General features: G+C 36.5%; 5 protein-coding genes and 1 non-coding gene across 6 annotated transcripts; 2 read left to right on the top strand and 4 right to left on the bottom strand.

The window, feature by feature from the left end:
- LOC18606071 (protein ABCI7, chloroplastic) lies at nt 38–3102 on the bottom strand. The gene is made up of 3 exons (XM_018117732.1): nt 2172–3102; nt 949–1208; nt 38–597 (listed from the first exon to the last, which is right to left on the bottom strand). The coding sequence occupies exons 1-3, from the start codon at nt 3057–3059 to the stop codon at nt 279–281; spliced, it is 1467 nt and encodes a 488-aa protein (XP_017973221.1). The 5' UTR covers nt 3060–3102; the 3' UTR covers nt 38–278.
- LOC18606070 (NAC domain-containing protein 86) lies at nt 8424–11216 on the top strand. The gene is made up of 4 exons (XM_018116834.1): nt 8424–9232; nt 9679–9953; nt 10038–10358; nt 10459–11216. Exons 1-4 carry the CDS (start codon nt 9076–9078, stop codon nt 10720–10722), a joined length of 1017 nt encoding a protein of 338 aa, XP_017972323.1. The 5' UTR covers nt 8424–9075; the 3' UTR covers nt 10723–11216.
- Nucleotides 13126–14267, bottom strand: LOC18606069. Its single transcript, XM_007039480.2, has 2 exons — nt 13998–14267; nt 13126–13838 (listed from the first exon to the last, which is right to left on the bottom strand). Exons 1-2 carry the CDS (start codon nt 14170–14172, stop codon nt 13318–13320), a joined length of 696 nt encoding a protein of 231 aa, XP_007039542.2. The 5' UTR covers nt 14173–14267; the 3' UTR covers nt 13126–13317.
- TRNAC-GCA lies at nt 14466–14537 on the top strand. Its single transcript has one exon. It is a non-coding gene; the product is annotated as a tRNA-Cys (tRNA).
- Nucleotides 14658–17556, bottom strand: LOC18606068 (aluminum-activated malate transporter 12). The gene is made up of 6 exons (XM_007039479.2): nt 16993–17556; nt 16756–16896; nt 16382–16654; nt 16173–16294; nt 15934–16077; nt 14658–15583 (listed from the first exon to the last, which is right to left on the bottom strand). Exons 1-6 carry the CDS (start codon nt 17303–17305, stop codon nt 14957–14959), a joined length of 1620 nt encoding a protein of 539 aa, XP_007039541.1. The 5' UTR covers nt 17306–17556; the 3' UTR covers nt 14658–14956.
- LOC18606067 (MND1-interacting protein 1) lies at nt 19360–23037 on the bottom strand. Its single transcript, XM_007039477.2, has 3 exons — nt 22919–23037; nt 21096–22821; nt 19360–20200 (listed from the first exon to the last, which is right to left on the bottom strand). The coding sequence occupies exons 2-3, from the start codon at nt 22737–22739 to the stop codon at nt 19682–19684; spliced, it is 2163 nt and encodes a 720-aa protein (XP_007039539.2). The 5' UTR covers nt 22740–22821; nt 22919–23037; the 3' UTR covers nt 19360–19681.

The raw sequence follows: 24558 nt of genomic DNA, 5'->3' as shown, positions 1-24558 counted from the left end.
TTATATCCAAAAAAAAAAAAAACCAATTAGAAAAGAAAAAACAATAATCTTTTCTCAACAAAATAAGCAATCAAGCAGTTACAATGTTTTATTTGATAGTACGGGCTACTTTCCTCTCAATGGAGCAGTGTAAGCGTAAGGTGTGCCTCAAAATCCACTCATTTCCAAACAAGATCAAAATTTGTTTGCATTTGAGTGATCATTATTTTGGAGATAAACAATGACAACAAATACATAAATATCATAATTTGGATACATACACCATCAATTATCGTTCCTTATGAAGACCCTTTTCCTGTGGATTCGAGCAGTTCTTTAACATGATCTTTTGCTTGCTTTTGGACAAAAGCGTAAGGCAGCCTGTCGATAACCTCAGCCCCAAATGAAAAGACAAGAGCCTTTCTAGCGGTCTCCAAGTCAATCCCACGTGCTTGAAAGTAGAACAGTTGGCTGTCTTCGAGGTCACTTATTGCAGCTCCATGGGAGCACTTGACATCATCCGCGATAATTTGAAGATTGGGTTTGACATTCACAGTCGCTCGAGGCTCAAGAAGGAGGCTCCTTGTTAGTTGCCCTGCATCTGTCTGTTGTGCATATCTGCAAAAGATTAGAAGTGAATGAGATCATAGAAATATAACATCCACGCTCTTATAGTAATCATGCATCAATTATAATTTATAACTATATAGCGACTGTTGTTTTAGGCATTATCCAGACGAAAACAAGGGCAAGAGATTTTCCAGGATACTAGGGTGAAGGGAAGAAAAAAAGGACTTCGAGGGGCAAGGGGGGAAGAAATAGAAATCTTTAAAACTTCAATTTTCAGCAACTCATTCTCTGATAATCCTAACACATTGAGACCCAACATTATCTTCTCCCATTCATATCAAATTATTTTCAGATAACCCTACAATGAGAATTATCAATAATGAAACACAACAGAGTTACCTGTTGACCTTTACATTCCCATCAAAAACTGCTTGCCCTGAAGAGTGAGCCACGATACATTTGTGAAGTTGTTGAGAATAACCTCTTGGATGGTCCAAAATTATTCTACTATGTAGATCTTGGGTTTGATCACCAACAGACAAATGAAACGTTGTTAACTCAGTTACTGTATCGGAGCCCACTTGTTGAACATGGACATTATGCCTGCTCAATTTTCCACCAGTGCTTACCTCCACAAGCTCATAGGTACTAGTTGATTCCTACACATTGTCAGTGAGTTTATGAGAATATTGTTGCTCAGTAAGTTCCAAATGTATATTTAAATTCAATTTACATAACAGAAAAAGAGGCTTTAGGAAATGATATTTGGGTGGCAGACTTCTTGACGACTAGGCCGAAGTCATTTGTAAAGGGATTGGATCGTGAACGGTAATTGAGATGGGATTAGAGCCACAAGTGCTTGGCTATCAGGTTATAACTAGGTGTATATGATCCAAATGACCTTTCAAAGGATTTGATCAACCCTTTCTCTATCTCTTACTAAATTTAGCATGGGATTCACATCTCCTCTTTCCCTTTCAATCTCACTCTCCATTTATACCTTAGCATTGAATCTTCATAAAAATGTAGGAAATGTTGTTCACCTTTTCACGTGATATTTAAATCAATTTTTAGTTTATTCAAAGGGATAAATCATATCATTAGTTGATCCAAGCAAGTAACTCTTTGTCTAATTAAAGATACCATTCCATGCCATATGATTCAATGACACACTTTATTGGAGGGTTGACCAAGTGAGTGCAATGACTCAAATCTAAATCTCTACCCAAATATAGATCCCCCTGAGCCAAGTTCACCCTATTGAAGACATAAATTTCCTCCAAATTCTAGATTGACAAAGCGTAACAAAAATAAAGTCTTCACTCTTCAGGGAGCCCCTAGACTGGAAAAAGGAAATTGACTAGATGTTTAGTCAATTTTCTAGAGATAACTATAGGAGTCATGTAGACTTGAGTTTCCAAAGTTGTGTTCCACTGTGTTACTACCTTTTTGGTTGTTCTCCTAACAAAATTTTCATTTTTCACCTAAAAATACTTCCTCCCTAAAGATCAACTGACCCCGATACAAGCATATATAAAGTTCATTCACTTAACTAACAACTTACACACAAACATCACAAGCAACCAATATATCAATTTAAGAAGCAATAACACGAAAATTACCTGCTGGACGGAAGTCCACTTGATATGAGCAGCACTCAAAGACTGTCTCTGCACATAAGAATGCCTAACTTTCCCTCCTTCTCCAACCACCACCTCCAAAACTGAATTCGTCCAATAACATTCACTCCCTTCTTTACCAACAAATTCCTCAACTATCCCAACCTCCCCTCCTTTCTCAACCAACACAAAAACTCTCGGATTCGAAACCGGCATCTTTTTAGAGCCCCCATCACCTCCCTCAACTGAAATGTACTTCAAATAAATAGGATTCTCAACTCTACACCCTTCAGGCACATAAACAACCGTCACATCAGGTGCTCCCAATCCATTGACAGACCAAAACAAATCACCCCATTCAAAATCACCTAAAAATTCACACACCCTTTTAAGAATTCCCTCTGAAGACAACTTTAACAAGCTACCTACATAAACCCCATCAGGAAAATTTGATGAATCAAATGAAGAATCCACAAGAAACCCATCAACAAAATCAAAACTTTTAAACTGGGCATCACTCGAAACATCCAAAAAAGCTAGGGATTCAGGTGGGCGAGAAATTGGCTTTATATCTGAATTCTTGATAAAAGAAGTGTCTGTGAAGCGAAAAGACTCGTCTTTTCGAGAGGGCCATTGGGTTGAAACAAGGGTTTCCGAGGAATTGTCTCTAAGCTTTTGAAGCGGCAAAGAAGAGGAAGAAGGGAGAGAGTCTTCCAATGAGTCAGCTAATTGGAGAACAAATTGGTCAGTAAACGAAGCTTGTGGGGAAGTTGGAATTGTTTGGATTGAGAGTTTGGTTTTGGTTCTTTTGGGTTTGAGTTTGGGTTTTGAAGGCGTGAGTTTCGGAGTAAACTGAAGAAAATTTTGGTGAGTAAATGCTAAGGCAGCCATTGACGAGCGGCTGAGAGCTGCGGCCCTTCGGACTAGAAAATTTGTATTTTTAGTTAAACCGACACAAAATAGGAAAATTAGAGTTTCGCCCCTTTTCCTATTGTAATTGCAGAATGTCCTCAATTAGTTTTGATGAAATTGCAATTGTATTGGAGTTTTCTCAACATTGAAGTCCTTGAATTATTACGCCTAGGTGTTTTTTTCTACTTGAATTAAATTTAAAATAATACATAAGATTCTTCATATATTTTTAAATTCTTCAACGAAAATTAATTAGATACTTAAAATTATTAATCAAACATAGATCTTAAATTGCTATAATTAACATACACACACAAGAAAGAGATATAAATCAAAATAAAGATACATCATAGGTATGTATAAGTGATTTTTTATTAATAAGTAGACTTTTTTAATTTTTTTTAAATAAAATGAAAATAAATTAATTCGATTGTACCAATTTCAATGGTATGAGTATTCACTTGATTTAAGAGTCGAGATTAAAAGAAGTTGAGGTATACTTCCTTGATGTGGGTAAAAGCAGCAATAACTAAAACAAAAGAATAATGATTAGGTTATCCTCTTATGAAGGAGAAGAACAAGGAATAGTACTTTTTTTTTATTAAAAAACTCTTACCTAAAAGGTAAACCCATTTAATTATTTGTGGGAAACGCAGAACACGAGGCCTAAACCTGTTCATGTTTGATGATTACGTTTTTAGCAAAAAACAAAATGGTAAGACTATTCATACTTCAAATCAAAAATCCTTCCCTCATATTTAAAATCTTCATCTTGTCTGCTTAGACCCATTCATATTTTGACCAGAGGAATCTTGTCTGCAGACTCAGAAAACCCACAAAATTCTAAAAGCAAATCTCCTTACTTTCAAACTCCTAATAGTTTGTTTAATGTTGAAGTGGATGATTTAGTCTAACCTTAAGGGATTTGGCCTGTCAGCCATTTCTGCTTTCATGCTGCAACATGTCTGGTACATGAATCCTTAATTAGTCTCTTCTTTTCTTTTTTTTTAGTTTTCCACAATCCCATGGTCATAGATATCTCTAACATAACATCTGTGATAATTGTGAGAGATTATACCATGCTTTAATTTTATAAGAGAGTCCAAAGTTGACTTGTTTTGTCTGATTTGCTTCAATGAGGAACACTGCTTGGAGGCCGCTGCCTTTTCTGTTAATTTCCAAAGGACCAAATTACTAGGGTCCCATCCCCACAAAACCACTTTGATAGATGCGACCAATCTGAGTCCACAGCACTCTCTCTCTCTCTCATCAATGAGTCCATGATTAGGTGGGTGCACTGTTTAACACTGAACCTTTTCCTTTTTATCTTTTCCGCGACTCAGATTTTCCCCAAGATCTCTAACCCCCACTCCCATGGAGGAAAGCAACATGTCGCATCCCCGTCCATTGAAGCAAGCTTGACTCGTCATTCATCAATCTTACCCTAAACCAATCCATTTAGGAAGACTTAATTAGACCAAAACCATTTGCTTCTTTTCTTAAGTGGGAGCATTAAACACAACTCCCAACTCCCAACTTAATCTCTATTAGTCATATATTATATACACATGGTGTATTTCACGAGTGATAATTTTAAACCGTTAATTACATGTATACTTTTTTTTATAATTATAAAAAATTTCATAAAATGATTGTATTTAAATATCTTTTAAAATTTAAAATATGTAAAGAAAGTAAAAATTTCTTCATTAATAAATAAAATTTTTATTATTATTTTAAATAATAATAAAAATGGTTATAGTTTTTTTTTTATAATTGAGGGAGAGAGAATTCAAACTCTATTCTTTAAGCATGAAATCATGTATCAATCAATGAACTAAATAATAAAAATGACCATAATTGATTTCATTATTATAATGATGATTATTTATGAAATGAACACAGCATGGTTTTCATTTTGGAAAAAGTCGTCCATCGCTGACAATTGCAACCATTTTTGACCACTCTCTTCCACTCTTTTCCTCACAGACGAAGGCAGCACCATGGTTGAGCCGTTGATTTCCGAAGGGGGCTAGGGCTAGCGAATTCCGAATTCGCCAAGGGACAAAGGGGCCGAAAGCACAAGACAAAACAACGACAAGGATAAGGGCGAGGCTCCCATCTTTCCAATTCCCCACAAAAGGAAATCATTCTCTCCCTTGCTGTGTTTTCCTTGTAATGTTTTTTTCTACTTTTTTCTGCAGTTGTCATTCACTAACAACTACACGACCATGACCATCGTTTCGTTTTGCTTTCCTTGGTTAATTCATTTCACACTTGACCTTCTTCCCAGGCTGAGCAAATTCCACCTCAGCAATTAGATTTCAACAGCAATTTCTTCTTTTTGGTCAATTTAGCTTTTATGATTTATTGTTAATTTTTTTAAAAAAGATATCAAAATAGTGATAAAAGAATTTTCATATCAATTAAATTAAAAAAATATTTTTAAAATTTAACTTATTATTAATTAATTTTAAATTATATACTCATTTTAAAAATTTAATATCTATATACCCACAAGTGTTTTGCTCACGGTTTTGCCGCGAATACTAGGGGTTTGCCCTTTTTTCTTCTCTTACCTTTAGAGTATTCCAAACTGGGGTTAAAAAATTCCTTTCCGTGTATCTCGTAAAGCTTATTGTTTATTTCAACTTAGTGAAAAGTAGTTAAGCTACCTGCCAAATCTATCTCTCTGTGTCTTGTTCATATTTAAAGGCAAAAACATTATGAAAAATTGAGTAAAAATTGAAAAGAACATTATAAAATTATGCATTAACATTAATTTTTACCATCTATGTTTTGAAAATGCTACAATTTTGCACATAAACCTACTCTAGCTATCTTAAAACATAAATTTCTTCTATAAAGTGTTATAAAAAGATATCTATAATGTAGTATAGAATTATTTAAAAAGTTTAAATAAATAAATAAAAGACTTAACATGCAACTTATAGGAAAAAGCAAAAAAAAGAGGGGTGATTGCACTTTCTTTTTGGGGGCCATGAAGTGTGGATACATTTTGCTAATGACCAAACTTGCACTGTTTCCAGCCACTGCCCTCAAGTATACAACCCTCCCCAATACCTAAATTACGCAAAAGAAATAATTCTACTTGGTTTGGTACATAGAAATTTTGCAATCGTTGCCAACGTGAAGATAAAATAAAAAAGAAAAAAAGAGATATGATCAAGTACTGTGGGGCGGCTCCTCTCCACGACCTTTCCAAGAATTAATTATGTGATGATGTAAAATGTAGATCGATGCAAGGATTTTATTCTTGAAAAATTTTGAATCACTCACCAATCATTGGACTGCATATAACCCTTGATTTAATGTTCAGATAAAATTGTGCTATAATAACGTCGGATCGCATTACAATATTAGCACCATTATGTTTGATGGAGTTGACGAAGTGAATATTCTTAGCTTGCAACTCCACTCTTTGGGGCTTCTGTTTTGGTCATGATTGCAAGTAACAAAGTAACCTTTTTCTTGCCACCAAACTCTTAAAAGTAAAAGATTAACTTAATTCTTTGTCTTTTCCTTTTAAATTATGCATACCTCATTTTTTTGTTTTTGGTCTTGAGGCCGAGGAGAACCAAAGCTCGTTCAAGTGTATAACAAGACAAATTGTCTAATCATATTAAAGGCAAAACATAAGTACCAAGAAACATCTTGAATAACCTAAAATGATTAACCAGAGTTTAATTGGCGGGGTAAAAGGTTGTTTTTTTAGGGTGGTCAATTTTCATTCAGACAGAAACAATACTAATGTTTTCAACAAGATTCGAAAGAAGTTTTCATTAGCGTTAATTGCTTACAATTATGCTATTTTGCAGTTTTGAAGACAAGAGCAAGATTTTTAAAGATTAAATCATAAAAGAATTAATATATATATCAATTAAAATTTCATTCTGTTAAATGAGATTTTTCACCTTTTTTTTTTATTTGAAAATTCTAATAACACCACATGTTCTCCCCCTCCCCTTAAAATTTCTCTTAAAAAGAATCATAAAAATTGACATAAATCGATTAGCCAAGTACTGCTTCAAGTATGAAATCAGGTTGGTCTCTTTTTCACCTTTTTCGTCCTCCAATGTGAAAAGCAAGAAGTCCCACTAACTAGCTCTTATATAAAACTATATACATAGCTAGAAGATATCCTTAACCATACAACTACTTAAGCCTTAAAGCAAGGCTTTAATGCCTCTTTTCTCCCTTTTTACTAATAAACAAAACAATGAGTTCCCATCAACCACTTGCTTAGTTTCTTTGCTAAAACATTGAATTAACCGGTCCCACTAAATGGGAGATAACCTAGTGCCCAGTTTTCGCCTCTTAAGGGGCATTCAAAAGAGAATTGAGCTTCCACTAAGGTGTGTTTGGACATTCCCAAAATGTTGAAAAACTGGGTATCAACTTTTTTGGGAGGCTTTATTTTTTGAGGGGTGGGCTAGGCAGATGACATAATCATCTATATAAAGAAAGAAAAAGTGGTTTTGTCTGACTCAGGATGACATGGAAGGTGCTTAGACCTGTAGGACGTGACCAAGAAACCCCAAATTCCCCCAATCACCATTGCCTTCTTCCCTCTGAGTACCCTGCCGTGAACTTTCTCCCATTGTTTTTCTTTTTTTTCAATTCTTATGGCGGCATTCCATCGCCTAGCACTTATAACATGAAAACAGTACAAATAAATTCAGCCATTCAGCCCTTAAATCTTTATGTTGTGAATAATACACTATGCCTCATAGAATTAAATCATTGTAAGAGAGTTTGATTATAGTTTGGAGTTTGTTTTTTTTAAAAGGATAGTACAAGATTAGATGTCCGCCCGAGTCGTCAAATTTCACAAACTTAAAAAGTTGATACGATGAAATAAAAAAGATCACATCATTTAATAAAAATTTTTAAAATATTTTAAAAAGAGATAAAATTAATCATATTTGTTCGATAATCATGTGATTCATACGTGATTTGTTCGTACAATTTTACGTACAGAACAAATACCAAATAAGCAATTAAACATTACCGTATGGTCATCCTCTCTAAGATATTTCTCATTGGTCTCGCAAAAGAGGACAGTGCAAAGTAAAAAGGAAAAGAAAGAAAAAGAAAATGCTGGGCAAATAATTATGTAACGGTCAGAAATGAATTTGGCGGGAAGGAACTAGTTAGGTGTGAAGCGAGTTCAAGCAGGTGGGACCAAGCCTGTGGAATTTCGTGGTAAGCTTCAGACAAGCAATCCCTGCACTTTCGGTGTGTTTTTTTTGGACTGGTGCCCTTCTCTCAGCACTATATATTACACATCCCACATACCTCTAGTTTTACTCTACTCAAATTCTCTTCTTTCTAGCTTACTTCTCTTCTCAACTTTTGCTTGATTCATAGTAAAAGCTTAACTTTGCTTTCAAGGATACAACTCCAAGCTCTCTCCCCATTCAAAATTTTCCAATTTTACTAGAGGTTTTGAATGGTTAGGTTCCAATTTTGGAAGTTCTAATTAGGTTTTAGAGAAGTTATTTCTTTTTTGTTCAATTAACAAAGCTAATTGTAGAATTGAATCCATTTTGGTTTCTGGGTGCAGTTTGTAATCAAAGCTCTTGTTCAATCTAGCTTTTGTTTTAGGATTGAAAATTTCAGAGGGGGTGGGCTAGGGGTGTGCGAGTTTCACTGGAAGAACAACTTCACATTTCAAAGACAATGATTCTGCCATTCACTGGGTGCATTCTGTGGAAATTGTACTCGGTTCTTGAGAAAAAATTTAGCGTTAACAAAAGCTTTTACTTTTGGATTTTCCAGATTTTTAATAGATACAGCCTTGGCACTTAGCGGCAAAGTTCATAGCTGTCCTGGCTCTGCTTCTGTTCTGCTCTAATTCTCTTTTTGTTCTGTTTCCCTCTTTTCTATTTTGGCCAATCTATTTTTTCATTTCCTTAAATATATTCTAAATTAAAGTACTAGAGTAGAGTTAATCAAACTGGGGACTGAGACAATGGGTGGAGCATCACTGCCACCGGGTTTTCGGTTCCATCCAACTGATGAGGAATTGATAGGATATTACCTGAAAAGAAAAACTGAAGGACAAGAACTTGAGCTTGAAGTTATTCCCGTGATCGATTTGTACAAGTTTGATCCGTGGGAGTTGCCAGGTACCCTTCTGAACATTGTTTTCTTAAAACCTTCCGAATTGAAGAAATGTCACGGTGACAAGTGGATCTGTTAAAGGCTATAGGAGATGCACCAGATGATAGAATTAGTGTGATTTCAGGTGATAGAATGGAGTTTCGGGTTCAGGCTAATGTAGTAATGTGAACATGGATTTCTTTTAATTGTTGGGAAAGCACTTTTTTGTTTGTTTTGTGTAGTTTGGTGTTCTTTCTTTTGCAATTCTTTATATCAGAACAGTTCTTTATTCCCATGGGACCTGCAACTTTTTCTTTTTTCCAACTAAAAGCTCGTTCAATCAGATTTCTTTTTGCTTTTCAATGAAAAAAAAATGCAAATAGAAGCTCTTGGTCTTGTTGTTTTCACTTTCATTATCACAGCTATGATAGAGAATTTGAAAAAGAAAAAAAAATCTGAATTGCTTTTGCAGAGAAGTCGTTCCTTCCAAAACGAGATTTGGAGTGGTTCTTTTTCTGTCCCAGGGATCGAAAGTACCCAAATGGCTCGCGAACAAACCGAGCCACCAAAGCTGGCTATTGGAAAGCTACAGGAAAAGACAGGAAAGTGGTGTGTCAATCTGCTGTGACTGGCTATCGTAAGACCCTGGTTTTCTACCTGGGACGTGCCCCTTTAGGAGATCGAACGGGTTGGGTTATGCATGAGTATAGGCTCTCTGATGAGCCCTCTCAAGGATCAACTAACCAGGTGAAGACATAAGCATATATGATTGTTTGTTTTTGCACTTTGACTCATTAAAACAACCAACCAATTATATTTTGTACTCTTCAGGGTGCTTTTGCCTTGTGCCGGGTTGTGAAAAGGAACGAGCAGAAGGCGACTGATGCGCATGGAGAACCAAAAGCCACAAGGGTCGGAAGCAATTCCACAAATGTGGAACTTACCTCGACAAGGATCTGTAACGAGTCCTTGAGCATTGGTGACATTTCGTGTCAAACAAGTTACCCTAACAACGAGAGTCGTTGTTCAAGCCCTACCACTTCTCCTTATCCTTATGAAGTCACACAAATGCAACCACTTGAGCCTGTTTCTGTGGATACTGATCCTGCCAGCGTTTGGGTCTCACCTGATCTAATTCTTGATTCTTCCAAGGTGTATATGTATAACCTGATCTGGAGAAAGAAAAATGGAACTCGAAGATTCATTTTGTTTTTTTAGGTTTCTCTAACAATTCTCCTTTGGCTTATTGCAGGATTATCCACAAATATGTGAAACAGCATCCCAGTACTTTCCTCAGTATGAGTTTCCAAGCTCAGGGACCCCATGGCAACAATACGACCAGACCGAATTCTCCCCTAGTTCATCATATTCAAATTTTGGGGAAATTGAACATGTTGATGATCTCAGTCGCATGAACTGCATGTCACCTTACTCAGGACATGCAAATTACATGGACTTCTATGGCAATGAAGGCTATGACCAGTCTGGTTCATTCAGCTATCTGAACCCTTTCTGAAAAAAGGAAGGAAAGACCAAGGAAGCTCTTCTTTTCTCAATGCAAGGGCTTGACACTTTTGGACCAAGCTCCAATTCGCAGGCAAGCTAGTAGAGATGGGAATTTGGTTGCAAGAATACAATTTGCTGATTGTGATGTGTTGGAGGTACTATGATTAAAGAATGGCAGTACCTAGTTTGTCTTATCCAGAAGGGGTCTCTAAGACGACGCCTTTTAATGTTGGTTCTTGGAGTAACAAATTAATAAGCACAATCCCTTCTCTGCTATCAGGTTCCATCAAGATTACTGTGTCTTTGTTATAGTATTTTGTATTGGAGCTGCAATGGCAGCAGCTAAGTATCTGTTTCAGTTTCTTATTTATGTTTTCAGATGCAAAAAATGACCCCCTGGAGGTAATCACTTTTAACGATTGCACCTGGAGTTGGTTTAATGGCAACTTAACTATTTTACCTACATGGTCTTATGAAATAAATAAGCTTCTTTCATGGAATCTATTCATTGTTTGTGTATATTCCAAGGGCTGAAATTTCATATTTTTCTGATAACGCCTTTTATGGGAATGAATCTTCTACAAATGCTAAATGAACACTTCGAACAGAAAAACCAGGTGAAAGGCAAATAATTTGGCAATGGATGAATGTTTAAACGGGGGAGATTTTACTCCTTTTTCCAACTTTAATCATCAAGCAGAGTTGTCAACTTCACCATTGCTGTCAAATCGCTTGAAGCTTTTGAAAATGCAAAATTAACTGGAGATTTAAAGTTTAGAAATGATCGAACTTTAGTCATATGTCATACGCCATTCCATCAAGAGGTTTAACTTTAGACAAACACTTTCTATTTTTGGTCGGCATTCTATCAAATTCAGTGGGGTACTTGATCTGGACTGAGTTTGCTAACAGTTCAATTGCATTACTCACACACTTTTGGAGGGCGTAGGCGGCATGATATCTGTGTATCGGCTGAACTCCTCCAAAAAATACCACCCTATGAGAATGTGACTTACACCAGTTATTGCCACTGCTATCAACATCGTCCTGTCGCCATTTTCTCCACGTTTTGTGCTTTAGGGTTGGCTTGGCAGGTTCTGAAATAAGTCAAGATCAGTCATTATCAGCTAAATTTCCTTTTCGGATCCCATCACTGAAAAATTTCCCTAAGCCTCGTTTGTTTCAAGGATCTTCTTCCGAAGAACTACTTCAAGCAATAATGTAGTTACAGTAATTGCTAACAGAAGCAAGTAATCTCTACTGCTCCCGAAGGGCCATTCCAAGGGAGCTATATGACTACAATCGACATTGATCCTTTGACCTTCAAATTTTTTCCTCTCTTTGAAGTTCTTCCAAATCACGCTAGTGATAATGTCACGGTAAAACAAGGGGAATTAACTTTTGCTTTTATGAACCATGACACTCATTCAATATAAAAGAGAACAGTAATTGAAATACTGATATCAGTATTTACACATCCTGTCTCATCTCAAGTCTCATTCTTATTGAAATAATGTGAATATGATTTTTGAGATTTATATAAGAATTTAAGTTAATTATTATTATTATTTTTTTAAAAAAGTTAATTATTAGTAATAACTTGATATTAAACTTTTGAGAGTTATGTAATTTAAATTTGAAAAATTATCAATAAAAAAAATGACACTTGGACGCAAACCTTGACATAAAATCAAGATTCATTTCTTCGATATGGATCTATTACGTAGTAGGGAAGAACTTCTCAACATGAAACAAAATTTGGCAGTGGATCTTGGAAGTTAAACAAACATTATCCATAAAAGATAAACCAAATTGATGCGAACTAAAAGCCAAAACCAAACTCAATGAGAACAACAACAACAAAAAAAAAAAAAGAGACATCCATTAAGTTTTGACACAAGTTGTTCCCCATCCTTTCTTCACTTTGCTTAGAATATTGGTAAAGAAACTACAATAACATAACTTTGAGGATGCTTCCTTAAAAGGCCAAATGTCCCTAAACTCTTTTTAATGCAACAAAGTAAATATTCTCTAAAATTAGATTCTGCCGCCCACCCCTATTGCTTCAGTTGCCCCTTGGCATCAGCGTGTGGCCTCTTTCCTCACCAAATAAACACTTGATTTCGTGGTTCATGAAAATTCGCCTTTAACAATATGCTCCCATCCGTAAGAATTGAAAATGAAGTTCCAAAGAAAAGTCCTCCACTGAGTAAATTGGTCATGAACTTTAAGAAAGTAACAAGTTTGTATCCTTTTTCCCCTTGTGGGAGGTTTCCATAATTTGATATACATGAAAATAAGTGGATATTTCTTTCTTTCTTTCCTTTTTCTTTAAACTCAACTCTTTACATTCTTTAAATAAAGAATTACATGCATTTATCTCAAAGAAACAAATATTTTTTTGCTTTAAGAGTAAACTCTCAAATAGTGATGACTCTTACCTAAAATAATTATAAATACATACATTTAACTACTTCTTGCCTCAAAGCAATTATCTTTAAATAAAATGCTGCTTAAAGGATTTTTCATTGCAAAAGATATGCGCTACAAAGAACTTTCTTTTCATTAAGTTGTTTAAATCAGAATTTACAAGTTCCTGCTGGCATTAGTATAAGCTAGCAATTTGAGGACTGCAAAAAACTTGCACTTCCTCAAGGGTAGCCCTAGACTCGTCCCCAAAGATGGACTCCTTACCATCCTTCCTCTTAGCATATGACAAACCCAATCTAGACTTCGCCTGCCTCAAGTCTCCAATCCCGGAATTGGTATCAGGCCCTGCAAATCCGCCCATGACTGGCGCCAGGGGAGGTCCAATGAGTAACCCATCAGCCCCAAACTGGGGACCCCCTCGAGCATAATCAAACAGTGCTGCACCACTGCCCCCTATTTTGGGCAGTACGATAGGATCATTTCCCTCATTGCCTGTCCAGTAGAAGAGGAACGCATCGAATGTATCGTAGTAATCATCTGTGCTCCTATAGCCTTCAGGGTTAAATGCACCAAACTTGAAGGACTTGTCTGTGTATCCAATTATCACACAGGGTCCCTTGAAATCACAGCAGTCATGAAAATTGGTCGCGCTAAATCCATCAATAATAGCCTTATAGCAGCATTTTAATTCCCTACCTGCTCATAAACATGTCAGAAATTCACCTGTAATTGCATTTTTACTAACTTTTGCTATGCCAGAAAAGCTTCTTAAGAGCTTGGTTTATATCATTATATGCTTTTGTCTGCCTAGAAAGTTCATGTTTCTGATAATGATGCATGAATGTGAGAGAGTACCTCTTAAGAATGTTTTGTCAACCAGGGATGGAGAGAAAGGGAGATCAACGTCATGGTACTTGGGTTGTGGCTTAAGATCAGCATTTTTCTTCTTACCTATGTGCCAACCAAATAAGCTGTAAGGGCTTCTCCTCCAGCCCTGCTGGAACACTGTGTTTGAGATGCAACAAGCCATTTAATCTTTCATTCACTGACATCCTCACAAATTCCACAAGAACGGTGCCTTATCTAATATCTGAGTGACCTATCTTTTCATCAGTATTTGTCTCTTTCCCCTGCTGGTTGTTGGGACAAGCCAACAAATATTGAAAGTTAATTTTACATGTTTCTCATATTAATTCATATTTCTTTAACTGAATTTTTTTCAATTTTGAAACGCGAATTTTGGATCGCTGTTTGTAGGATAAAAGATTGAAAGTAAATGTGAATTAACCAATTACATAAATTTGCAACTTAAAAACTCTAACAGGGTCCATAGCTCAGTGGTAGAGCATTTGACTGCAGATCAAGAGGTCACCGGTTCGAACCCGGTTGGGCCCTTAATGAGATATCAATTTTCCCCACTTTTTGTTTGTGCGTGTCGTGCAATTTCCTTTTTTTTTGCGTAATAAACTAAAGTTATAGAAATTTGGTCACATCTTATTAATTGTTCTTCAATCATAACTTAGTTTCTCACCTTTATTGCAATTTCACTAAATAACTTTAACAAATTAGGAACTTTTGTCTCAAGTATTTCGGTTTCCTCCAATTCTAAACTATAATTCTATTGGAGCCAACCAATAACGATACACACCCAAAAAAGATCAAAAGCTATAACTTGCATCATCTCATCTAAAATCTTCATCATAAATGAAAATTTCAATCTACCAATACGCTGATAATCTGTTCTAACATGTTCACATGATAATGAAACCAGCCACGTCTCAAGAAAACTGATCTCCCAATAGGCCTGTCTACCATTAATCTGATGCTGCATGGGATGGCAGCTGACTCTTGGTAACATCTACCGGTGGTTTTTCGCATGTCACAATAATTTCATTGTCAGGATTAAACTCCTTGTAACATGCTATCCTCCCCAGTTCTTCAACTTCTTCAATCACGTTATCAAGCCTTGCCACGATCTCCACCAGCAAAGATGCAAAAGCAGCGAAAGGGAGTGCTTCCGAGAACTCCAGGCTGGTGATTGCGATTTTGCTCAACTGCGGTCTCAAGACCTTCCTTTCATTCTCTTTGGTTTGTTCACTAACCCTCTTGGTTTTCCATTCCATCAATGCAGATGAGTCCGTTTTTACACTTGACAATGAAACTCCGAGGTCCCTTTCAGGCTTTTGGCGAGCTGCATGTGCAGCTGCTAATGCTAGCATGTTGGTGGCCTGGTTACTGTTGGAGCCCAGGAAGAGCCTTGGTTGGGATTTTATGGCAGTGTTGAGGTCTTGCAAGGCTTCATGGAGATGATCAGAGAGTATTTCAGGGGAGCAATGGCGGCGATTTCTGATGCTGTTGGCAAGTTCCATTAGTGCTTTGGATACTTCTCCAGCAAGTCGGATGCTGGGGTCTTTGAAGAGGGCACGGACAGATCGTGGGGTCTAAAAAGGAAAATGATCAATGAAATGAACTGAAAAAAGGAGTATCATAGTTTTTCTGATACAACAGTTGGTCTGCTGTTATTTAATATTTAGTATTATACGAAATTATTGGTGATCATATCTTCATAATAAAGAGTCAAATATTGGCCTATTAATAAGAAAGCTGCCTATTTCTGCAGTAAAAAATGTCGTGGCCACTGACAAAAGCTAGTTCCTGCTTTCTGATGTAGCTTCCCATAAAAACCCAATTGTTTGGAGGTGAATTTATTTATTTCATTAATGGGTATCACATGGAACACTGTCCAACAAAGCATCGCCAAAACAGTAAACAAGTTGTATTTGAAGACTACCTGAATTTCGGTTTGCAAGCATCCGTGCAGAGCTACAACAGTGTATCCAAACTGGCGAAGAACAGCTCCCAATTTCACATATTGCTGCCACGGAAATCTGTAACAGTGCCTCGAATGCCTTGGCTCCCAACTTGCATATAATGCCTGCACAAAACAAAATTAATCGTTACAATTAGCCATAAACAATATTGAAGGGCTAAGTTTAGATAGTACATTAAAGAAACAAGCAAAGAACTTACCAGAGTTTCATCAGTCGATTTGGAATCCAGAACTGCTTTGTAACCTTTGTAGATGGGATCCTCTGATGATCTTTCTTGTTTTTCTTTTGTATCAGAATCATCAAAATACTCATTGACACAAGCTGCATCATTTTGCAATAAAGTTATATTAATGTTTGTCAACACAACAAAGAACGGAAAAATTGAGTACTGTTCTCAAATTCGTTTACCTTCTATGGATTTAGCAAGCCCTTCAAGCTTGGCTACAGTGGAATTGTGGAGGTCTTCACCTGACCAAATTGGAAATACCAGAAGACTCATGAAAAGACATATGGCACAGCCAATGGCAATGGTGTAGAAGCGATCATGTGCAAGCTTTAATACGTTTTCAACACGGTAGCTTGACACAGTGATCAAATTGAAGGTCAAGAGGAATATCACAACACCATAGTCGTAGTTTTTCTTTATATAGGGAAAGAACCTCATGTATGTGGCTGCAGTTCCTGTTGAATTCAGAAATGGGTGAAGAGTGAGAAAATATACAGAACACGCTTAAGAGGTTGGATGGGAAAAAGAGAATTTCTATTGAAGCTAGAAATTTTACCTATCAGGAAAACTGCTGCTCCTATGAAAACAGCTCGAAAAACCTTTCCGGATTTAGTTGCAATAAACTCAATGAAAAATGCCAATGATCCAGCCAACACTGTCCCTAATCCTCTATTTAGGCCTTTGCATAAAGTTGCCCCTGTTAGAACAGGAAAAAATTGAATAAATAAATACATTGTTTGTTCATCAAGAAAGCTAATGCATGGTAACAAAAAATTTAACAAGAAAACCAAACCTGCAGTGAATTCCAGCACGACAACCACTGTCATGACAGCCCAAATGGCATTCTGTCCAATCCCTTTGAACAATGGCTCCATCAAATACAACAGGGAAACTAGTGTCAAGGACAACCCGACCTTGAAAGCATGAATCATCCTTCTAGGGTCGTCTCGACCAACCTTCCAAATGGTTCGGCACAACCAACCTGGAAATCTTTTCATTTTCCCAGAAAAATCATGTATGCGTTTCTTCCAGTTGTTGAAAACCTTCTCAGGCACACCATTTCCATTCATTTCCGTCTCCATTCCCACATGAACTTTGGTAGCCATTTCTTGAGAGGAAACAAGCTATGATAAATGGAGGAAATAGTTGGCCAACACAGCAGAGTTAATTTATTTGATCCTTAATTAAGGGAGATGTATTTAGTTAAAGAAATTAAGACTACACAGACCAGAAAGAAGCATAGCATAAAAAAATGCTGATATTTTTGTGGGTGGCTGGTGGGGAGTTTTTGGTGTGCTTGTGAGAACCCCAACTCTCTTCTTTAGGATGCAATGTTACGTTATATGAGGAGGGATGGAGAGAGGCGATGTTGTTTCTGTAGTCACATGCCTTCCATTATAAAGTGTACAAACAAAATAAGAAATTGAAACCTTGTCATTTTCAAAGGGCTAAAGTCAACAAAAAAAGAAACACCAAGTTTGCTAAAGAAAGATATTTGGTTGTTTATTACTTTTTGTAATGAGGTTGATTAGAGTGGGTTTTTTATAATCTTAGCAGTAAGTGAAATCTCATTGAATCAGATGATGAGTTAGGCAGTAAAAAATTGAAGGAAGTAGCTATGAATCCTTAGAGATTTATAGCAGACAAGACAGAAGTTACCATATTAATCAGAACAGAACACTGCCGAGCCTATCTTTCCTAGTATTTATCTGATAATGCTCTTACATTATTTTTAACAAACAATGCTGACTTAATTATTTTCGAACTCTGATCAATATGTTCATCAAATCTAGTAAACTTTAATTAAAACCATGGTGGAGATCCTCAACTACCATGTGAAAAACTATAAATGAACTCCCAAGAATCCGGCATTATTCAACAGATGGTCAAAGTTCAGTTTACAACCACGCAAAACATAAGAGCAGGATCCCAATGTCAATTTACAACTGTCATTTTCCAAACTACAAGTCGACCTGCATTTGTTCTTCTCGTGCCAGTACCATCGTTGACACCAAAAATTGTGGTTCGATCAACAGTCTACTGTCCGGTTGACCAAGCTGATCGAGAGCGGCGACCACAACATTAGAGTCAGGAGAGTGAAGGGAAGTCGCTTTTGCTATAAAATGAAAAATTGGTAAAGCTAGGGGCAGAGAGATAGTTCCTGGTCACGGACAATGTGCAGCTAGCTAAGCAAATAATGGCGTTGAAAGTTAACTTGGTGGAAAAGGAAGGGTTAGCGGAGGCTTTTTGTTGTTAACCTAACATCAACGTCGTGTGAAAATTTTGTACGTCTGTTGCTGTCCAACAGCTGTGCTTTGATTATCAACGAAAGCCACAGTTCTCGTGCATTCTCAACTTCTCGATTTGCAGCTCAGGTTTTGCCATATGTTTCCTTCTGTCTTGTTACATTTGGCCATCTACTAAAGGTTGGTTTCTGAATTCTTTTTCTCACTTTTTGTTACTTTTTGTAAAAGCTTCTGTATGCATCAAAGTATCTCTCTTTTTTCTTTCCTGAAACAAAATATATACATATACATAGAGAGAGAGGGTTAATTCTGCCAATAAATCATGAAATGATAAAATAAAAGGTGCCTTTATTTATTTATTTATGATAAAGAAATATATATACATATAGTAGTATAAAACTTAAAAATAAGTTTTGACATGTCAATCAAATAGAAGGAAAAGGGAAACATCATCATGTTTTGTACTCTACATAATATATATATATATATGTACCGAAAGAATATAATTTAATAAATGAAAGTAAACTGAAGTGTTCAAAATAATAGAATCCATCTTAATTTCCAGTAAATTATGAAGTTGATTGATTTGTCCTATGAAATAAATGTATGATATGATAAATGGTTGAAGCAACAAAAAGAGAATCTTCATATTTGATCTATGTTATTGTTATGGCTAGAAATGATCTAGACTATCCTTTTTTTTTTTTTCTGCTTTTTGCTGAAACTATCTTGAGATATCTAGAATAGTAGATAGATACATGTGCTTAAATGCACAAAGCCCCCTGGTTTTAAAGAGGGTGATACGCGATAATTGATGCCATGTCACCCATTCTACTGCAGTCAGGGACATGAGAAGAATTCTCAGCTAGTGCGTAGAGATGGTTTTCATTATGTAAGGATTCAGCATAAACAGGTCTAGGCCAACAAAATATCTCCATTTGAACACTATCATGAGCAAAGCATGACAGACCACTTGCTCAATTCAGGTTTTCAACCTGATGGCAACAACAGAAAGATTGAGTTTAACTTATTTTGAGGCTTACAGCACGAGCCTGGAGAAGCTTGGTGTTTATTTACATACATACTCACTGTGCTAAAGCAACAGCAGCATGTTTACTTTTAAGGCAAGTATATGCAAAAGCCAACAGCCCACTGACTGCTAGGAAAAGAAAACTGCATAATATTTAAGTATGCCAAAAGACTTGCAGCAAAGTATAATCTTAAACCAAACTGCAACTATGAAGCAGCACCAAAAACACGAATTCTCTGTTCGATTGGCATCCGGCAGCATGGACAAGTAGCTTTACCCTTCTTCCCGTAACTGTCATTGCAGTTGGCACACAGAACTTGGTGTGCACAAGGCAGAAAAACAATAGAGACTTCATCTTTTGAACATATTATGCATTCCCTATCACAGTTGACTTCTTTCTCAGAAGAATCCTCTAGTTTATCTAATTCATGAAGCAACCTAGCAATTGTTTCTCCCTGTGGCTTTGCCCCTTCTGACTTTCCTGTGAGTAAATTATTTGATTGATGATTCAACTCGGTAGATTGTGCAGAGACTTTTAAACGAGAAAGCTCCTGCTCAAGTCGTTGGTGATCATCCTTATGACGCTGGAAGTCTATCTCTATCTTCAGGCGCAAAGCCTCAAGCTTTCTTTTATTGTTTACCTCAGCTGCTTCCTTGGATCGTCGTTGCTCCTCCACTTGAGCCAAGGCTAGCTCTTTGGCCTTTAACTCCTGCCTCCACTTTGACTGTAAAAGAATATTGCACAGCATAATTGCTACACTCTTGCAATTAGTAGATTTAGAATACACATACACATTAAAGATCATGAGATTATAACTCAGGCCTAGCTCACTACTCCAGTTGAGAATAACATGAGACAAAATATTTGTGCATAAAAAGGTCACTTGCATAATTAAATAAATCAAACCTCAAAACAGAGAAAATAAAAGAGACAGACATAAATATCCAGTAGTATGAATGTACACCCATAAACAATTAAAAGAAGGGAAACCAGGGAAAGATTGGCTCTCACCGTGAGTCAAGTCATACTTGTGAATTCTAATCAATTACAAAAAGAAAAATGGGACATCAAACTACTTGAAAATGCATTAAGTGTTACTAGTTCACAGCCCGAATCTTAGCAAGTTCACAGTCACGCATACGAGAGTGCCTTTGTGTATTAAGCTTGCCTTGGCTGCTTTTGATCTAAGATACCTTCTTAGGCTGGATATTTCTACACCCAAAATAATGAGTCTAGTTCTTTCCAACAGATTAACATCACACATACACTCATATTCTACTGGAAATTTTCAAGTGAGCATCACAACAAGTGGATAAATGAATTTGTTAATGAGGCAGAACTCCAGAATGTGAATTCCAGCTTCTGATAGGATCACATGCTTTGAGGTTTCGTTGTCTAAGTAATGAACTTTGGATAAACAAGCCAGTGCGCAAGGGGGTCTCTAAGTCAGTTAAATAATTTATAAACAGTGCTAAAAGAGGCATGCCACATAGACATCGAAAATGCTCCATTGATCACCCTTTATTTCACAGCAAGATAACAAAAAACCTAGGCCTAAAGAGATGAAGCAGATATCTCAAGCATGTATGCATGTACATCGATAAGTAAACAGGATGTACCTCTGTTTCTTTCTGATCCTGCTCTACTCGAGCTAAGCATCTTTGCAGCTCATTAATCTTCTCTTTTTCAATAGCAATCTCCTCCTGCAACTTAGTTTTCTGCTTCTCCCAAGCCAAAAGCTTCTTCAGGCACTTTTTCTCCCTTTTTGCAACCTCCAGACAAGTTTTGACTGATTCTGATGCACTTAATTTAGATGCCTCCATCTCAGCTCTGATTTCTGCATTCCCATTCTCAAGCCGTCTCACAGCTGCATTTGCGCGGTCCACCTGCCCACTAGCCTTCCGCAGAGCATTCTCCATATCTGACAGCCTCTTCATGGTTGAGTCGTCTATTGTGTGTTTCCCCTTCTTCAAACGCTGTGTCTCCTCCCTCTCCATCCTCAGCATTTTAAGCTCTGTTAGATCACTACTAAGCTTTCTTGCAGCCTGCATTGCCTTCTGGTGAGCCCACTCCTTCCTCTCTTTGACTTGCTTCTCAAGATCCTTAATCTGATGAAGCAGAGAAATTATCATCTCACCTTTCTGATCTTCCCCAACATGCTCATAATTATCATCAATATTCAAATCACGAAATTTACTCAATACTGAATTAACCCCATCCTGGCTCTTCAAATTTTGTGACTCCTCAGATTTCTCAGTAGGAACCTCACCCCCAGCAACAGCCGGAGGGGCATCCCCACTAGACAAAGTGCCCACACATGCCTGGTTTTGTGTCTGCATTTGTTTTGAGTTAGCCCTAAAACTAGCAGCAAACATTGCAACATTCTTTTTCAACAAAGACTTCATTGAAGGTGAAAGATTAAATCTCTTCGGACATTCAATATCCCTCTGCAGAGTCATGTCTGTGCAATACGAAAAAAATCCATTCACTGCAAACTCCGCTCCTCCGTTCCCAAACCCCCAACCACCATGAAACCTACACAGAGCTGGTGACATAACACCAACCCCATTATTGCCAACACTCTCCACATTGTTTGACACCGGACTACACCCACTAGTCGGGGAAGGAAGTGTTGGAATCTCCATAGTACTAGCCCTACCTACATGAAGATCACTCATAAGCAAACACCACATAGCATCACCTTTACTCAAATGAGGCCTAACTTGTTGCAACAAACAAACCATTCCTGCAAGCGAATACTCCTCCAACTGCCTCAAATCTGGAAAACCAGGCTCCGATTCCTCTGAGTTACTCCCATTACTACTACCACAACTACCATTCAAATAAGCCAATGAATTATGCAAAATATTAGTCAACACATCCATTCCACCATAGCAATGCCCATTCCGCAATATCGCCTTTAATGCAACATCCTCGTCGTAACCTAACGCTACAAGCTTAGATATCGCTTCATTATATAAAAATTCCAGGTTTTTCAATAAAATTTCCTCTAATTGTTCCTCGGTGCAATACCCCCAACCATGATCGTCAAAATTAGTATTGTTATTGTTATTAGGGTTAGGATTAGGGCTTTGGGTTGAATCGTTTAGACCCAGAGGGTAGCTCAAGGGTTTGAGACCCGATTCGAGTATGGATTTCGATATTGAAGCTTTATCAAGAAGACAGCAAGGATCAAATTCGGGTTTCACCGATCGGGACCTTCGGGTCGACCGGATATGCTTTTCTCTTACAGTGCAGCCCATTTTTTTTGTGCTTTCTTTTGTCGATGAATTTAAAAAAAAAAAAACAAATTGAGATTTAAAAATACAAAAAAAAATTCAAAACCTGCAAGAAAATATTACATGCAGATCAAAATGAGAGTAAAAAGAAATGAAAATTATCAGAAGGGGATGTTGAAGAGAGATAGAGAAGAGAGACTTACAGGCTTTTTGGTGAAGATGGGTTTGTTTTGTTTCAGTGTTGAAGGTAGAGGGTGAGTCACAAGGAGAAATGGGGAATATGCAGCTTATTAGTAGTATTAACCATTTTGGTTCAAAGGTGAAACATGGGAGGGGGTCCTTGTGGCAGTGAAGTCAGCCAAATGTGTGATTGGTGAAGTATGGTCTGGGCCATTTTTCGGCCCTTCCGCCATTTTGGTGTGGTCAAGGATGTGGGATTTGCATTGTTCTTCGTCTTCCTTGTCTACGTTTTTGGGCTTTATATTCCATCAGATATCAGAAGGTGGAAAAACCCAAACCAAACAAAGCCTATTTTCACTGGTACTTCTTTTCCAAGTATATTATCTATACTCTTTTTCATTTTAATTTTTTTATTTAATATCTATTCTCCCAAAAGATTAAGTTGTTAATTTTGTACAATAAAATTATCAACATACTCTTAATTCCAAGTTAACTTATTTATTCACATTTAAATACCTTTTATAAATAAAAATCATCCACAACACACCAATTGAAAAAAAAAAATTCACAAGATATTCATTGAGAAAAAAAACCACCACAAAATGTAAATGAAATTTATCTTAATAATAATAATAATAAATGTACTAGACGTATTATCATTTATGAATTGGTCATGTTAATTGTACCAAATAGTAGATACTAAACCGAAGATTTGTTGAGATTGTGACATTTAAATAAATATTGAGTATAAGAAAAGCAAACCCAATGCATTGACTCCATTGACAACTGCTTGTAATGAAGATATATATTGTTAAGTAATTCAAAGGAGACATTACTTTCCAAGTGTTATTAGTGAGAGAAATGGTGTGCCAATCAAAATTTGCAATAGCAAAGAACTAGAAACATAAGTGCCGGCTTTTGACGGCTATTGGTAAAACTTACAACATGTAAGAGAGCTTCCCACCACATTTTTCATCATTGATGACAAAAGCTATTCATCACTTCTTTGTGTCTTATGCATTCTACTATTTCTTCTACTTTGAGCACATTATGGTATTTTTTTATGTGAAATTATTATTTTTTAATATACTTTATTAAATGATATTTAAATATTTGATTTATTGATTAATGTATGATATTTTTATTTAAAAAATAAGATTTACATCTCCTTTTCTCACTTTTCAAATTCAAAAAAAAATATATACTTCATTAAATGTAAATCTGATAATTATCTTTTACCTTTTAAGAAAATGTGTATTTCTTTTCATAAAATAATGGGGATTTGGAAGAATTCATTGCATTCTTACTTTATCCATTTTTCGTTCAAAGCTGTAAAAATGAAGTTACCCAAATGTATGTTGTAACTTGTAAAAGGGTTTGAAATACTAATTTTTAATTAAAAAAACAAAGTCTTTTATTAGAAAAGAAGAAAGGCAATGAGGATGAAAAGATCAAGGTAAACTTGGAGGAGGAGGAGGAGCGGGTCAGCCCATTGTTTTATGAAGGTTTTTGGTAGTCTTAAGCTTGAGTGTCTTTCTCACAGATGCTTTAAGAATTCCTTATCCTGCTTTTGTCTTTCGTGGCCTTTTCTAAACAAGCTTTCAATCTAGCAGCCTTGGACTACAAGGGAAAATTTTTATATGATATAAAGAAAAACCTAGAA

Source organism: Theobroma cacao, chromosome 3, assembly GCF_000208745.1.
Source record: "Theobroma cacao cultivar B97-61/B2 chromosome 3, Criollo_cocoa_genome_V2, whole genome shotgun sequence".
NCBI lineage: Eukaryota > Viridiplantae > Streptophyta > Magnoliopsida > Malvales > Malvaceae > Theobroma > Theobroma cacao.
Note: the sequence above shows the minus strand (reverse complement) of the source record. Positions and strands in the feature narration are given on the sequence as shown.

What these genes read in the sequence shown, in the direction of transcription:
- LOC18606071 (XM_018117732.1), bottom strand. Translation starts at nt 3,059, where the DNA reads ATGGCTGCCTTAGCATTTACTCACCAAAATTTTCTTCAGTTTACTCCG. An exon ending in AGTGGACTTCCGTCCAGCAG is followed by an intron (nt 1,209 to 2,171) that starts GTAATTTTCGTG and finishes GACAATGTGTAG; the next exon opens with GAATCAACTAGTACCTATGA. An exon ending in GGGAATGTAAAGGTCAACAG is followed by an intron (nt 598 to 948) that starts GTAACTCTGTTG and finishes AATCTTTTGCAG; the next exon opens with ATATGCACAACAGACAGATG.
- LOC18606070 (XM_018116834.1), top strand. Translation starts at nt 9,076, where the DNA reads ATGGGTGGAGCATCACTGCCACCGGGTTTTCGGTTCCATCCAACTGAT. An exon ending in CTCAAGGATCAACTAACCAG is followed by an intron (nt 9,954 to 10,037) that starts GTGAAGACATAA and finishes TGTACTCTTCAG; the next exon opens with GGTGCTTTTGCCTTGTGCCG. An exon ending in TAATTCTTGATTCTTCCAAG is followed by an intron (nt 10,359 to 10,458) that starts GTGTATATGTAT and finishes GGCTTATTGCAG; the next exon opens with GATTATCCACAAATATGTGA.
- LOC18606069 (XM_007039480.2), bottom strand. Translation starts at nt 14,172, where the DNA reads ATGGCTTGTTGCATCTCAAACACAGTGTTCCAGCAGGGCTGGAGGAGA. An exon ending in TGACAAAACATTCTTAAGAG is followed by an intron (nt 13,839 to 13,997) that starts GTACTCTCTCAC and finishes GTTTATGAGCAG; the next exon opens with GTAGGGAATTAAAATGCTGC.
- LOC18606068 (XM_007039479.2), bottom strand. Translation starts at nt 17,305, where the DNA reads ATGGCTACCAAAGTTCATGTGGGAATGGAGACGGAAATGAATGGAAAT. An exon ending in AGCAGCAGTTTTCCTGATAG is followed by an intron (nt 16,655 to 16,755) that starts GTAAAATTTCTA and finishes TGAATTCAACAG; the next exon opens with GAACTGCAGCCACATACATG. An exon ending in GCTTGCTAAATCCATAGAAG is followed by an intron (nt 16,295 to 16,381) that starts GTAAACGAATTT and finishes AAAATGATGCAG; the next exon opens with CTTGTGTCAATGAGTATTTT.
- LOC18606067 (XM_007039477.2), bottom strand. Translation starts at nt 22,739, where the DNA reads ATGGGCTGCACTGTAAGAGAAAAGCATATCCGGTCGACCCGAAGGTCC. An exon ending in AGGATCAGAAAGAAACAGAG is followed by an intron (nt 20,201 to 21,095) that starts GTACATCCTGTT and finishes ATTCTTTTACAG; the next exon opens with TCAAAGTGGAGGCAGGAGTT.